General features: G+C 35.8%; 1 protein-coding gene across 3 annotated transcripts; it reads left to right on the top strand.

The window, feature by feature from the left end:
• Nucleotides 1–93: 93 nt before the first annotated feature.
• LOC147390714 (Haloacid dehalogenase-like hydrolase (HAD) superfamily protein) lies at nt 94–15,779 on the top strand. Of its 3 annotated transcripts, none has more exons than XR_015182931.1 (12): nt 97–396; nt 2,955–3,004; nt 3,144–3,207; nt 3,945–3,993; nt 4,073–4,141; nt 5,181–5,242; nt 9,535–9,615; nt 11,243–11,397; nt 11,505–11,589; nt 12,611–12,754; nt 13,202–13,262; nt 15,314–15,543. XR_015182931.1 is itself a non-coding variant. In XM_086458874.1 (12 exons), exons 1-11 carry the CDS (start codon nt 149–151, stop codon nt 15,414–15,416), a joined length of 1,110 nt encoding a protein of 369 aa, XP_086315000.1. In that variant the 5' UTR covers nt 100–148; the 3' UTR covers nt 15,417–15,431; nt 15,585–15,779. The 3 variants fall into 3 exon arrangements, 2 of the variants coding, with proteins under 2 accessions (XP_086315001.1, XP_086315000.1); XM_086458874.1 differs by lacking the exon at nt 13,202–13,262 and adding an exon at nt 15,585–15,779 and having other exon boundaries at nt 100–396; nt 15,314–15,431; XM_086458875.1 differs by lacking the exons at nt 12,611–12,754; nt 13,202–13,262; nt 15,314–15,543 and adding an exon at nt 12,123–12,580 and having other exon boundaries at nt 94–396.
• The last annotated feature ends 425 nt before the right edge of the window (nt 15,780–16,204 follow it).

Raw genomic sequence — 16,204 nt, 5'->3', positions numbered from 1 at the left:
GTAGTACGATTAGAAAGAAATTGTAGGGGCATAAAAGTCATTTTGAACATGACAAAGTAGACCGAATGTCTGCCAAGTGCCAATTGAACTATTGAAGTGATGAGATATATAGTGGTGTGGGGTGGTGTTGTTGCAGCCAAGCTAAGCCATGGAGCTCTCGATGATCCTCTACCCGACGACTCTTGCCATTTCGAGTTTTTCGACAAATAATAATAAAACCTTTCTGCATTCGGTGTCCTATTCTCCTTCTTATAACAATAACAATAATAATTCTATCATTTGTTTCCAATTAAATGGCAAAAAAAATCAAAATCGAATTATTTCTGCTGCTTCGAACTCACAATCAGGAGTAGAGAACTCATCTCAACAACTCGCTGTTCTTCTTGAAGTCCAAGGGTTAGTTACTGCTTTGCTTTGCTTTGCTTTCTTGAAGTTTCACCAACAAAATCTCTATTTTGCTGTTATGTTAACCATGAATATATGGATTTTTGTCAGTTTTTTTTTACTTTCCTAATAAATTAAGGAAATTAATTGTTCTAGAAAAGGTTTCATCTCTATTGAAATTTTACAACTCAAAGCATTTTAAGAAAAACAAAGTTCTCTGGAAGGGGTAACAGCTTTTCTATAAAAATCCCCAAAATGGTAAAGATTTAAAAAAAAAAAAAAAAAAAAAAAACTGTGATAATCAATTTCCTAAATAAATAAATAGAATTACTATTGCCACACCAATTTTTACTAACAACACACCAACTGTGTGCAATTATTTGGTGATTTTCATAGGAATTGGTGTGGCATTAGTAAAAGTTGGTGTGACAAAGGATTGGGATCCGTTGACTCCTAAGAATGATTCATGAACAAAAACACATGATCCCAAATCTTTAACCAAAAAAATCCAATGGTTGAAATTTATGAGTATCTTGATAACACAAATCTCGGTGATACTTATCCTGAGTATAAATCTCAACCGTTTGATTTTGCATTTAAGGGGTTGGGATCATGTGTTTTTTTCATGAGTCATTCTTACGAGTCGAGGGATCCTGACCTGTGAGTAAGAGTTCCTTTAGAGAACTCAATTCCCAAACTCCTCAAATCATTTTATGTATCCTTCATTGTACATTAACTACATTCCCAAACTATTTGTTCGGCTTTCTTTTAGTTTATCTCCTATAAGGGACTATTTTTAAATTCTCTTGAACGTTCTCATTTGTGATTTTAGCTTTCTTAGTCTTAATCCATCTGGCCAACCCAAAAGTATAAGGTTTTGATGATCATCATCATCATTCATCCATTCAATTTGTAGAGATGAGAATGTAGAGATGGATGAGTGGTAAGGATAGGAAGGATAATATCAAATAAATAAAGGAAAATAGATTGAGATAGTTTGAGCATGTATAGAAAATTGTTAAACACCCAAGGACGTATTAGTGTGGAGTGCTTTGGTGCAAGTCGAATGCTCAAAAAGAGGAGTGGAGGATGTTAACCAACCAACTACTCCAAAAGACCAATTTGTTGGAGAGGGGGAGAATTATGGATATAAGAGGGTCACGGGGCTTTACTGGGGTGTAACACACCCGAGAGTGGAGGAAAATATACACTCAACACTCCCCTCACCCATAAGAGTGGAAAGAATTGAACCCATGACCTATACGAACCTAGCACTCTAATACTAGGTTAACCAACCAACTACTCCTAAAGACCGGTCTGTTGGAGAGGGGGAGAACTATGGATATAAGAGGGTCACGGGGTTTAACCAGGGTATAACACAACCGAGAGTGGAGGAAAATATGCACTCAACACTCCTTCTCACCAATAAGGGTGGAAAGAATTAAATCCATGACCTATACAAACCTTTTTTAATTATCAGTAATGACCTATACGAACCTAGCGCTCTGATACCATCTTAATCAATCAACTACTCCAAAAGACTGATTTGTTGGAGAGGGGGAGAACCATGAATATAAGAGGGTCACAGGACTTAACTAGGGTATGACATGCCCGAGAGTGGAGGAAAATGTACACTCGACAACGGACCGTAAATGACGTGGATGAAAGTAGTAATGGAAGATACAAGTACATGAGGCCTTGTCTGTAGATAAGGCTCAAGATAATGGTGAATGGCGAAACAAGATTCATGTTGTTGAGCTGATATTTGGGATAAGGCATAGATGTTGATGAAGGGAGAATAAAATGCAAAGTGGGAAGTAACTACAAACTTGCTCCTAAAATGCAAATATAGGGCTGAACAACCACTATTAAAAACACTCATATCTTCCAACACTCAGGTCTCTTTGAGTTCAATGGGAGGACCTTAGGTTGCTTGGACACTAGAGTAATTGGTAAGTATGACATTGATGGTACCATGAGACTGTTTTTCTCCTAAGAATGAGTGCTCTCTTCACACCTTTTGTGATAGAACATCACTCCAAATGACCAAGTGAAATTTTCCTAGTGAGAAGTTAGTGGTGTTTCTACCAGTTCTAAAGACCTTTTTAGGAGAACTCTTTCATGAAACCAGTCCTTCCATTTTCCGTGTATATTTCCTTCGTCATTTCTCACACAACCCATTTATTCTAGCTGTATATCTGCTTAAAACGCTTGTCAGCTCTCTGCGAAGAATAGTTTTGTTTTGAGTATTGCTGGAAGCCTTGTAGGTAGATAAATGATTAATAGAAAGGTGTGAGTGGCAACAAATCGTGTTTACCCATTATAATTGATGAAATAAAAAGGCACAATCATCAAGTACAATTATAGTTTAATGGCCATGAGTGCATCAGGATGGCTATTACAATGGTCCAGACTCCAGAAACAGTTTACAAGATGGATGCTTGTCACCATTGAATTGGCTTTGTTAAGATTCAATGTCAATGTATCTTTACGTGTTATTTCATATAATTAATTTTGTTTGGGTTGAATTTACTTGGAATTTCTCCTTAACATATTTCCTTTCCTTTCAGGGTTCTTATGGATGTATATCGCTTGGGCAATCGTCAAGCCTTCAATTTAGGTGTGCAGCTTATATAGTACTTTCATTATTACTGAAAGTACCTAAAGATATGTTTACATCAATGAGGAAATTGTATAATATTTTATCAAATGATCTACTGAATGTTGTTCACATTCTGTCACTTTTTTGGCGTTGTCAGCTTTTAAAAAACTTGGGCTGGACTGTGCAAATTGGACAGAACCAATTTATCTAGACCTTATAAGGTTTGTGTTTACTAAAGCCCTTTTTAGTTGCTTTGTGAAGTAGTATTACTGTTGGTTGAAGATTCTTTCTTACTACGGTATCTGTTAACCAAACTCTGAAATCAGGTTGACTGGCTGAGTCCAATGTGAATTATTTGAGTTATTTGTGGTGTCCAGGTTCTGTTCTTTCTCTCTCAATGTAGCATTTGAGTCTCATAAGTAACTTGGCTGCCTGATTTTCTTAGACTGATCAAGTCATACCTGCTAGTTACATTGTGAAAAACGAGAAGCAAGGAGAACAGAAAATCGCGCACAAAGCACAAGGATTTACTTGGTTCGGCAGTGTGCCTATGTCCACAAATCAGAGCAAGAATCCAATCACTATTTTCTTTCGAGTTTTACAGCCCTAGAGATTTTTAGCAAAAACAGGGGTAGAGAAAACGTGTCTATCTCCCCAAAAATAGAAAACCCTTGAGAAAATATTACATAATTTCCCTTTTCATAACCCTAAAAAATTTGGTCCGGGGCGTTGCTCCGCAGCTCAGCGTACCCCCAACAGAAAACAAGACATTTACACAACATACATAACGAAGTGGAAGTCACATAACTTAAGCCAGCTACTTCATTTGAGTTTGAACCTTGCTTCGCCCTCCACTATGAAAACAATTTTTTTAATATCTAATATTTTTTTTAAAGAAGATTTATAGATTTTGATGCCCAAGGCTGTTTTTTTTAATCATTTTTCAGTTGCTTTGTAGGAAGGCTGTTGGTGATGAGGAAAAGATGCTGCTATTGTTTTTTAACAGGGTTAGACATAATTTTCTATCCACTTCTTTGTTGAATGATGTTTTAATCTTTATTTTATTTTCTGTAACTCTTTATGCAGATTGGTTGGCCTACTTCGTTGCCCACTAATGAGAAGGAAACGTTCATGAACAAAGTTATGAAGGAAAAGGTAGTTGTTTGATTCGATGCACAGTATGGATGTGTTGCATATTTTAAAATTGAAATAAGTGCTGCAGTATTTGGATATAGTCTGCAGGTTGATCTAATTGCTATGGACTTTTCTAGTTGAATTAGGTAAGTGTGTCTAATCTTCTAAATAGAAAAAGAAAATGAAGAATTTTCAAATGAGTGTAATTCTTGGGTTTTATTATATGTAGTTGGTCTTTCTTTGTTTCACCCCGAGCAGTCCTGTTGACTTCCTATGTTTCTTGTGTTTACTTTTTTCCCCTTGCTAATAAAATTTATAATTAAAAAAAATGTGTGTAATTCATGGTTTTAAATCTTGTCCGAGACCAAGACGACACGTCTGATTCATCTCAGTATCGTCCACCAACGAGACGGGTTGAAAAGTCGTCTCAAACCTGATGTGTTTCTCAAAAGTCAGTCTATTGTCACTGTTGAACGAGACGACTCGGTCTTGTTCATGGACGAGATGAGACGTCAAAATAAGTTTTAAAACCATGGTGTAATTCTTAAATGTTAACTTGACTTGGTACTGAGTAGAGTTTGTAGGTACTTGTTTGTGGACATTACTTAACTTAATGGTCTAATTTTAATAGGCACCGTATCTGTTAAAAATGACTAACTCTACCTTTTTCCAATCCATATAAGCTCAAAGGCTTTATCTGACATCAACAAACTTTTCTCACAACACAACCACAAAACAAAATCATAAGCTCTTGATGCTTACAAAGAAGAAAACCTGCGCTTATATGTTATTGCATGCATTCATATTTCAGTAAAATGCTTGGGACAAAAAAAAGAACTTGGTCTTTGCATGATTTCATTTTTTGTCTATGTAGTCTAGTCATGATTCCATTTCTTTCGGTCTAAGTTATTTGTTTCCTTTTCGAAGATTTTGGATTTCCTTCTAAATCTTTGAGATGAATCTTCTTATCTTGGGTAAATTCTTGAGTACCTTGGTTCTTATATACTTTGGTAGTTACAGGATCTTTCCTTTTTCTTTTCATCGATGTTATGTTTGACAGTGGAATGCGTTGGATGAGTTTGTGATGACAACAAATCTCCCGTTACGACCTGGAGTTGAAAAGTGAGTTAATGTTCTAGAACCTGATTTGTTTTGAAATGTGCATTTTTATTAAATGCATGATGTCTATTCTGCTTTGATCGACAATTTTTATAGCCTTCATGATCTCTAGTGATTTGTGTTCAACAAGTTTAATGAAGATTTTGGTGTTATACAAGAAAAAAGGGCTTCTCCGTGTTCCCCTTGCTTCTAGCCTAGATTAAGCTCGAGGTTTAAAATAGTTTCTCGAGACAATATTTTGGTACCCAAAAAAAAAAGACGAGAATTTCTTCTCCCAAAAATTCCAAAATATTTTGAGACAATATCCAAAACATCCTAAAACATTCAATGATTTAGGTCAATGTTTTGTTATGGTCTCGGCCAAAACTAGAACATATTGTTCGAATCATTCCGAGAGCGTATGCAATTTTGAACCATGACTGAGCTAGTGGCAAAATTCAACACTGATGAGTAGAATCATAAAATTTCTTTGGCTTATGGTTTAGAGAGTAATAGAGGCTTCCCGAATTACTCATTTAGTGTTGAATAGGCCTTGTCACATTCTTTGGTACATGCAAGAGTCTTTCAAAATAGTTTGAAGAGCAATCTATATTTGTTAGATGACATTGAAATAACTCAGTTCAGATCTGTGATCTTCAACAAGCTTCCATGCCACTTCTTGTTTGTTGAGAGAACACATTATAGATGTAGCTCGAATCTTGTTTTGGTTGTCTTCAATTTCTTGTATTATCATCAGATACCTAAGTAAATTTCTAGTGGTTATTACAAATAGACATTTAACTAGATTGAGCTTCATGCTATTCTTGCATCTGAGAGGTGCTCCAAATGCTATTCCCGCACCTTGCTTTTGACTAGTATGTTACCGATTTACACCTTAGTTGTTTTAACCCACGTGTCTTTGAACTTGTTGGTCATACGCCTCTAGTAACTAGCATGTTGTCGATTTACACCTTGCCTTAGTGTTCTTTAGTCCTAATGATGTCACCTTGTAGTACTAAGGACTTGCTTTCAGTGTTGAAGGCCATTTTCTCTTGATCTATGGGGTTTTTTGCACTTCATGCACCCATTCATTAAGGATAATCATTCATAGTCTATTTTAGTGTCAACAAGTTGCTCGATGCGTGGAAGTAGAATCTATAAGGATAACAATTCATGGTTTGTTGTCTCCTCTTCCTGTACAGACAACAATGGGTAAATGGGAATCATCAACTATAGGCTCAACATAAGATGGAGGAACAAAAGGCTCATTTCCTGAGCTTAATGAAGGAGACAACAATGGTTGGTTGGCCATGAACTTATACTTTCTCCTCTTGTAAACTTGCAATTCTTTTTCTCCTTGTGGTCCAATAGTGTCCTTTGCACTAGTAGTAGTATCATAGAAGAGCGGTGGCACAAAAGCATGAAGAGGAGAGAGAATGAGGAGATCCGTTCACTATTACTCTTCCCTTGAAGAATGTCCCAGAAGAATAAAATATGGGACAGACTCGAAGAGGTGTTGTGCATAGACTAATATTTTCTTGTACGGAAGATGATAAGTTTTGTATCCCTTTTGAGATCAGGCATATCTATTGAAGATACACTTAAGTGCCTTAGGATCAAGTTCAGTGCGGAGCAAGTTTTGAACGTGAACATAGCAAACACAACCAAAGACCTTAGGAGGAATAGAAAAAGATGGACGAACTGAACATAGGAGGTCAAAAGGAGATTTGAAATTCAAAACCTAGACAACATCCTATTAATGAGATATGAGGTAGTGAAAAAACAACTTCGAACCAATGATTCTTTTGAACATTCATCCCAAACAAGGGGGAATGAGCCACTTCAAGAATGTTTAGAGAATGTCATATTAATATATGAGGGTATTTATGTAACTATTATGTAAGGAGTATTTATGTAATTTCATATTTAGTTATAATCTAAATATAAGAGAATGTGAGAGGGGGAGAGTTATGCTCTCTCTCCCATGGTTCCCTCAATTTTTTTTTTTTTTAAAGTATAACATGATTTTATTGCAGAAAAAAGAAGATGTACAAGGTAGTCAAGGTGACCAACCCAAAAACAAAAAGGAAATAACGATAAAAAACTACCTAGAGCACAAAGACTCCCACGGTTCCTTCATTCTTCTCTCCTCTCTTTTCTTCTCCAATCACCAAACCCTAAGATTTACATGGTATCAGAGCATTGATCTTGTGTTTCTCTTCCCCCCCCCCCCCCCCTCCCCCCCCCCCCCCCCCCCCCCGCCCCCCCTCTCCCCCGCAGGATTCTTTAAGACATTAGTTTAAGGTTTTTTGTTTCAATCAGTCCATAGGGTTTGTTTGGTCTGTGATTGGTGTTAAAGTGCTGTTAGATATGGTGCTACCTCTGTAAAAGATTTGGTGATGATGTGACTAATGTGCAGAATCAAACAGAGATGTTGTTTTTTTTCTAAGTAGAGGTCTGTTAGTGCTTGTTTTGTGGCTTACAGAAATGGGTGAATGGAATAGGTTTTATTACGGATCTTGTATGCTTTTTTCTTTTGGGTATTTGTACAGATCTAGTCTGGTGTGTTTGGTGTACAGATCTGTTGGTATTTCTCTTTTTTCGATATAGTTCTACACGCAGATTTGGCAATTAAATCTGGGCAGAGTTTTAAGACTTGCAATCAGATCTGGGCGGAATTTAGTTTTATGTTAGTGCATTGTGATGGAGCCGAATATGGTTATCAAGTCTGGTATTATAGTTCCATCTGATTTTCTTAATATCCAGATGACTTCGATTGAACTCAATGGAAGTAACTATGTGCAGTGGGCTAAATCAGTAGAAGTGTTTCTTACCACAAAAGGTAAATTCAAGTACCTTAGAGGACAAGCCCAAATACGAATCTTCTAATTTTTTTTTAATGGATCCAAGAAGATGCCCACATCAAAACATGGTTGTGGTATAGTATGGAGCAGAGAATAAGTATCAATCTTTTGCTCCTTGATACAGACAAGAAAATCTTGGAACATGTAAGGAAGATAAATTCTGGATCCAATAATATTACAAGAATATATTAGCTGTCTCAACAATAGTTTAATCTTCAGAAGGGTGATAAAAGTCTCGAAGGTTATACTATTCAGACATGATGCGTATTTGTGGGGAACTAAATCTTTATCGGCCCATTACTTCAAATCTATAGGTTATGCAAAGACAACGGGATAGCTTAATGTGGCCCGCTCTCTGTCTGGACTTAAGCCTGAGCATGAGCCTATCCGTGCTCAAGTTTTAAGTAGCCCAGAACTTCCAGCAATGCCTGATGTATTTTCTAGACTTCATAGAACCTCTATAACAGGTTTTGGTTCCTATATCACTTCTAATCATTCAATTTTGGGAGTTATCGGAGGCCTAAGTAGTGGTGCTAGTGTTGTTGGCCGAGGTTGTGGTGGTAGAGGAAGTCGTGGTGGAAGTGTTGAGTCAGGGGGAGGTCGAGGATGTGGCCGTTGATCTTGGACTTGTTCTCATTGTGATTGTGAGGGTCAATACAACAATTTTTTGTTGGGATCTCCATGACAAACTTATGTGTTTCATGTTTAAAAATTCAAGATTTCGGTGGAAATAATTCAGTAAACAGTAAAATTTGATTGAAATGTTCTTTTTGAAAAATATAAATAAAAATTATAAGTTGCTTGTAGAAAGGACTTGTAAATTACACAATACATGATATTATCCCGTTAGTAGAAATGTATTGTGATTAGTTAGATATATATATATATATATCATCTTATTTTTATGTATTATAAGCATACTAGTGTGTTAATATAAGCACACTTGTACTACCAAATACGTTCTAATTAGTTGGATGTATTTATAATTTATTCAATATCTCTTCATGACCACCGATCAAAAATGAAAAATCTTCATAACCTTTAATTGTAATGTTTTTCTGGGGTTAGAGAATGTTTGTCCTATTTCTTGTTCAAGGAACTCGCTCTTGACCTGGGACCTAGTCCTGGTTAGATTTGTTAATCTAATAGCTATGAAGTTTAGTGCAAGTTATGATCAATATAATATTTTGTATGTCATCATCATCGTCTACACCTTATCTCATTTATCAGGATCAGTAAATGTTTTGTATAATAAGCACAATAAAATTATGAACCAATCTTCAGCCATTCAGATTTGACTGAAAAGCTCATTACTGAAATTATGATGGAATTCCTAAATGTTTTTGGGGCCCTCTTTCATTAAAATTTAAATTTTGTTGTTTGTTGTCAGTTCTTTCTATTTTCTTTTGTCAGTATTCTAATTCCATATTTTGGCATCTTCTTTTCTATCAGTTTTATCGACGATGCACTTACTGGAGGTATACCTGTGGTGATACTAACAGCCTACAATAAAAATAGGGAGAAAATGGCCAGGTTTGTACTTTTTTACTGATTTTAGACCAAATTGCGTCCTTGTTGTTTCTACAAGAAAAAGAAATGGTGTTTAAACAAGATAAGGGAGCCATGTCAACCAAAGCATGGGAGGTTTCATGGACCACCTCATCATCTTAGCTCACTCTTTGAGGTTTATGGCGGTTTACGATAGTAGAGCGCCTCCTTCTGTAAGAACTTTACCTCCCCTTCCTCTTGTAGTTTTATTCTTTAACACAATCAAATAACGGACCACCTGATCCAAGAGTTGAAAAACATTAGCATACACCAGGCTCAAGACCTTACATGGACCATTTATCACCTCAGATCCTTCAACCCCTCTATCTTTGCATTGATTTCTAGTGGCCCCTTTGTTACCTCATCAAGCACAAAGAGAATGATAGGGGTCCAAAGATGTAAACAGACGCCTCCATTAGTAACTCGACAATATCTGCTATTCTTGGGCTCAAGGATCACATTAATGTTGGGCCACTGGAGTTGGATCATAATCCTTGCCTCACCAACTCTTAGGGGTAAGATTCTACTATCAAGTATCAACAACAACATCCTTAGATACAGTTGAAGTTTTTGATTGCAGAACTCCGTTGGAGCCATTGAGACATCCTCGCAGATGGAGTTACCTCCATCATTACTCAACATCATCGCTTTAGATCAGTGGCCAAATTTCCCCTTCTAGATTCTTGAATGTATTGGCTTTTAGCTACACGATTGGCCTTACCAAGCTTTTTTCCAACATGACCTATCTATTTTCCCTCTGTTACCTCACTTCTATAGTTCTATTGTAGTGAATCATTTCAAAGCCCAGCTAACATGCACTAACCTTGCTTCTTGTCACCTTGAGGGAAGAACAACACATCATTTTTATCCTCTGTAGTAATTGGGGCATCATATAAAAAGTTGGTGCGGGAATATAAGCTCTCTATCCCCCTCAAAAAGAAAGAAAGAAGCTATAGATCCAGCAGGAAGGATTCATAATCTTAGCCCTTTGAAATGAATTATGTCTCATTTCTTCACATTATACAAATATGGTATGGGTTCTTTTTCTCATCACTTCTGGCCGAGACGCCAATCAGGGCTTTTACAATTTGTATGAGGTTCTACACCACATAATTTCATGATAGGATAAGCAATTGATTTGTATTTATATAAAAGTATCGTAAATGGGAAGTGGCCTAGGTATCACAGTTGACTGAGATTCTGCTCCATATATCAATTCATAATTTTACTTAGAAAATAAAAGAAAAATACCCTAAACAGTATGGACTCGAACACAGATGATGTTGTTGTTAATGGCGATGATTATGCAATAGCAATCAAAGTCATTTTTATTTCTTTTGGTTAACATTCTTGGGGCTTTGGTGTTTTGTTGTAGATACTGACCATAGTATTAAATTTCGACATATTTCCATGAAATATATGGAAATATTTCCCTTTCCACAAGTTCCGACACGGAATTCAACCGACAGTTTCTTTTTGTATATATTTCGGTGGAAATCACTATTCATTCCATGAAATATTTTGACAAATAGTGAATTTTGACCGAAATTATCAAATTTTATTACAGACACAATGGGAACATGTTAAGTTTGCTGCTTTTAAATATTGTTAGGTCCATCATTGAAAAGCTTGGTCATGAGAGGATTTCGAGGATTAAGATTGTTGGGAAGGAAGACGTGGAAGGAAGTTTTTATGGTCAACTTGTACTTGGTAAAGGAGTATCTTCTGGTTTGGATGAGCAACTAGCCAAACAAGCAAGAAAAGCAGGTGGATTCTTGATCCTGAGTTGGTTTTACTGAATATCTTCATGTTAAACATTCTTCCTTTTGTAGACGTGTTTCTTGTTTTTCCTTTTTCTCACTATTTTGCTCCAGCTTCTGCTGAGAAGCAAAGGGTTGCCAAGGAGGTTGCATCCATGCTGAAAGTGAGCGTTGAGATTGATACCGGTTCAACTGAAAGGTCTGTCTGATTTTCTATTTAATTTTTCATCATCAAAGCCTAATCCCAAAAATTTGGGGTTGGCTGAATGAGTCCTGTGTTCCTTACTTCGATTCTGTCTATAGCCATGCTTCTTGTTAATTCATGTCTGTTCAACCTTTCATTATGATGTGAAATATGTTCTCTTAAGTATACTTCCTAGTTTCTTCAACTTCTTACTATGATTACATTGTTTAACAAGTACTAAGAACGATGGTTTAAAATATCGTTTCGATTGAACGTTTCGGTTAATGAAAAACTGATACGGTATCGTTCGATTCATTCGATACAAACCAATACATTTCAATACAAACCCGAAACATTGAATGTTTCAGGGTCAATGTTTCGTATTGGTCTTGGCTGATACCGATACATTCCGATATTGTAAACCATGCTGAGAACAAAACACAACCACCAAGAAGAAAATGTGCTACTCAAAACTTAACCAATATCTTTGAGTTTGCCTATTATTCTCAAATACAATCTTGTGAAATGAGTGTTCACTATTATTGCAGAACTTCTCCGGGTACTATTAAATACATTTTACTTTAGTATGACAGATTCACTGGAGTGTCAGTTCATGAGGAGTACGTAAGAGTTAAGACTTCATCCATTGCTTTAATGAGTAGTTTGGTAGAAAGTTAAATCCATATCAAAATCAGGTTTTTTTGGAGCTTGTGGCTTTTATTCAAGTCGGATTTGTTCTCTTTGAATTGCTGATATTTTCCAAAATTATGTGTAAAATTTGATTTTCCGTGTTCTCCATAGCTATTTTGACAATCGAGAAATAAAATAAGGTATATAATATGTAATATCATATAATCTACTAAGATAATGTACACTTTTTGTGCGTGTCCATGTTTTCTTGAGGTAGGTCTCCTCAACCTCCTCTTTTCGTTAGCAATAAAATAAAACTTATCAATAAAAAATATTTTTTTATTCCATTTTTCCAATAAGAATGAACCAACATTAATCAGAATGTAATGCTTCAAATGTTATTCAGCTTGGAACTGATTGTAGCTACATTGCGTGCGGGAGCAGAATATGCTGGAGTTCCTATCCACAGCTGTGTGCTCATTGCAGGAAGCCAATCTGGTGTGAATGGAGCTGAGCGTATTGGCATGCCATGTGTTGTCCTTCGAAGCAGGTAGTTGGTTTTTTTCTGGAATCTCATGTTACATGCCATTTTTTCAGAGTGACCATATTTTTCTCAAGGCTCATGTGAAAATTTTATTTAGCAAACACCAATTCTTGTTTTAGGAAACTACAAATATTTACATGTCAAACATGCTGACTTACATTGGTGAAAAATTCAAATAAGCTTTAAATTTATCATCACTAAGGCTGCTTTCTTGGAAGCAACTTTAACACTTCAAGTTGAAGGTCAGAAGTTCAAGTGATGATGGAATCATTCATCATCAAACATATGACACAAAAACCATCAAATTACTTCTAAATAGGGCTTAAAATGGGTCAGGTTTGGGCCTGATCTGAGTATATAAATAACAAAATCTGAATCCGACATGGATCATATTAACTAAAACCATATCCGGACCATTCTGCTTTCACTAAATCTGGATTTGTATCTGACCAGTTGAACTACTTGGTTCGGTTCAGTCAGCTCGGATAATTTTGGACCGTTCAACATTTTCTTGGTATATTTCTTTTCTAATTGCTATACTATTACAATTCTTTTATTTTATAAGAATTCATGTTATATTAAAGTAGTAGAAAAAAGATATTTTGAAAAACATAAAAAAATATAATTTTCAAAGTAATATATCAGTCAGATGTAGGTGGATATAGGGATGGACCCATATCCAACTTGGTTCAAGGGACATTAACCCATTTTTTTATTCCGGTCTACTCCAAGGTTCCAAACCCACTAAATTTGGATTTGGATTTTGGATCAAATCTGATCCATTTTTGCCCTGCTTCCAAATTCTTAGTGAGCAGCTCTCTATGGAGTCTGCCAGAATTACATGTAGGCTTTTCATTGGACATTGATACACATGGTCTCCCCTCCCATTGCATTTATAATACTTAGTATTGCCGCCTCTCCCTCTTGTATTCTCAGCTACAATTGTTTTTCCTTTTAAATCAACAACTTGTGTCGGTTTAGAATCACTAGGCGTTAATGCTTCGCATTAGTAGTCATTGACCTACAAGTTCCACCCACATTAGAAGTTTTGCGGACTGTTGTCCCTCTAGCTTGAGACCCAAATCTTCTTATGATTGGTGGCCTCAAATATTTTTCTATATCCGTAGCCTGCACTTCATCTACTGAATTCATTGTGGGCTGTCTCCAAGGTGTTCACACAAGTGTCCAAGCTATCTAATTTTTTTTCATTATTTTCAATAGCATTTCGTCTCGCTAGATATCAGTCAACATTCCTGTAAAATTTCTACCACTACAAGTCGACATCACTGAACCTAAGCTCTAATACTAAGCTGATGTAGCCTTTAGAAGGAATAAGGGTTACAGTTTCCAAAGATTTGGGTTGAAGAAATACTAATGAGATTAAAGAAAAGGTTTACATTACTCGAAGAAATAAGAAATAGGTATATTTTTTGTTTAACCAGTAAAAGAGGCAAAGAAAAGGTTTCTAGGGTTTTGAGTATGTTGAAGAAGGAATAGGTGAAGAATCTAGGACTTGAGAAGAATAAGGATGGAGAAATAGAAGAGGAGATAGATATATCAATGTCACACAAATGTGATCCTGGGAATCACACCTAGGGTTTCTTGAAGTTTCACACATATAAGAGAAAAGAATAAGCTGTAATTCTTTTATTCGTCAACTCTACTAAAAAACACAGAACAAGACATATATAGTGTCCCACAAATAAAACATCAACTAAACAAGTTCCCATGTGGGACCCACTTCATTGTCATCCCACCAAATCAAGTTTTTAGCTTGATTGTTCAACGTCTTACTAGTTACTACGCCTCTTGTAAATTTTAAGGGTCTGTGATTGATCCCTATCACATGATATCCTAATTCTTGGACTACCACATACATGAGATTTGATGGTTTTAGTCTGACAAAATGTGAAACCTACATCACTGGTGCTCTTTGGTTGACTAGACTGCTTGTTTCCAGCTTTGCCAAGCTGAGGATTTATTCCATATATCAGCATTTCCCTGCGATATATGACCTTTTTTTTTAGAAGAGACGGGAGATCTAACAATCCTCTTTTATAGAGCTGAAGTTTCCACTTTTATATGTCTTGGTGTTTTGATCAGTCCATTTATATCTCTTGGTCTTTTTTTTATCAGTCCATTTATATATCTTGTTTTATCCTACATTTATACTATAGATTTCAGAAATTTGTAGTTGAGAAATTCTTCATCCCTTAATTTGCATTTGTAGTTATAGTTGTTTTATACTTTGCACTGGATGCTAACTTTAGGATGAGTCGTGATTTTCCGACACACACCCATATGCCCCCTGACGTGGCATGAGCTAGAACCATAGATTTTTCCCTTGGGAACACTACTGTACATTGCCATAAATATGTGCAGTTGTGTATCCCAAGGAAAAGAATCTATGATTCTAGCACATGCCACATCAGGGGTGTGTGTCAGAGGGGAGCATCAGAAAATCATTATTCCTTGAGGATTTCTTGATTCATTCAAGCTCTTTATCACCCTTTGAAGTGATGTCAGAATATATTTGTTGATCTGCTTTCTTCTACTCTCTTTTAGCTTGACAAATAGAGCCGAGTTCTCTTCAGCCAACGCTATAATGGATAGTTTTGGAGGGCCAGACCTCACAATCTCTAAACTACGCCAAAAGAGATGGTCTTAAGTCACAAAAATACGTGTATGTTAGTGAATATATTTCATTCATTTTTGTGTATTTTAGAACACTACCCAGAAAAGATATCAGGGTGCTCAAACAAGTACTGTTCAAATTTCTCTTATATTTCTCTGAATTGTATGTTGAGACATATTTCTCTTGTATGTTTGTTTGTAGGTGAATGTCAGACCTTTCTATTGAAGTCTTCTAGTCATTTACATAGAGGAAAGTTTTTTTTTTTAATCTTCTTTATATTATTTGGAGAAACTTCATTTTTTTTAATCTTCTTTATATTATTTGGAGAAACTTCAGTGACTATCTTGATGGTTTGATTATTGAAAATTGTTTAATCTTTTTTTTTTTTTATCTCAATTGTTGATTGCAATTAACCCAAAAGAACTACACAACAGATCTTGGTAGCTTTCCTGTTCACGAAATCTAGAAAGAACTACTGATCATCTCATCGACTTAGGTTCTATATATATATATATATATAGGGAGGATAGGCTGGACGTCCGATAGGAAATCGAATCCATTTGGCTTCCAACCTCTTAGGCCCTATTCCTGCGACAGCCAGCAACAATTTATTGATCTTGTAAAATCCAACTTTCAAAAATCAAAACACTTCAATATAAACATTTCAATAGTTCAATAGATTCGTCAATTTTCATAGAATTCGATAAAATTACAAAAATACCCTTCATAAAGTTCACGACCATTTCACACAAAAAAATTCATAAATGATACAAACCAATATTCCCATTGAATTCCTTACAAAAAATCAATTCTAAAACATC

This window comes from Akebia trifoliata, chromosome 11, assembly GCF_017979445.1.
Source record: "Akebia trifoliata isolate Shusen 1 chromosome 11, ASM1797944v1, whole genome shotgun sequence".
In the NCBI taxonomy this organism is placed as follows: Eukaryota; Viridiplantae; Streptophyta; class Magnoliopsida; order Ranunculales; family Lardizabalaceae; genus Akebia; species Akebia trifoliata.
Note: the sequence above shows the minus strand (reverse complement) of the source record. Positions and strands in the feature narration are given on the sequence as shown.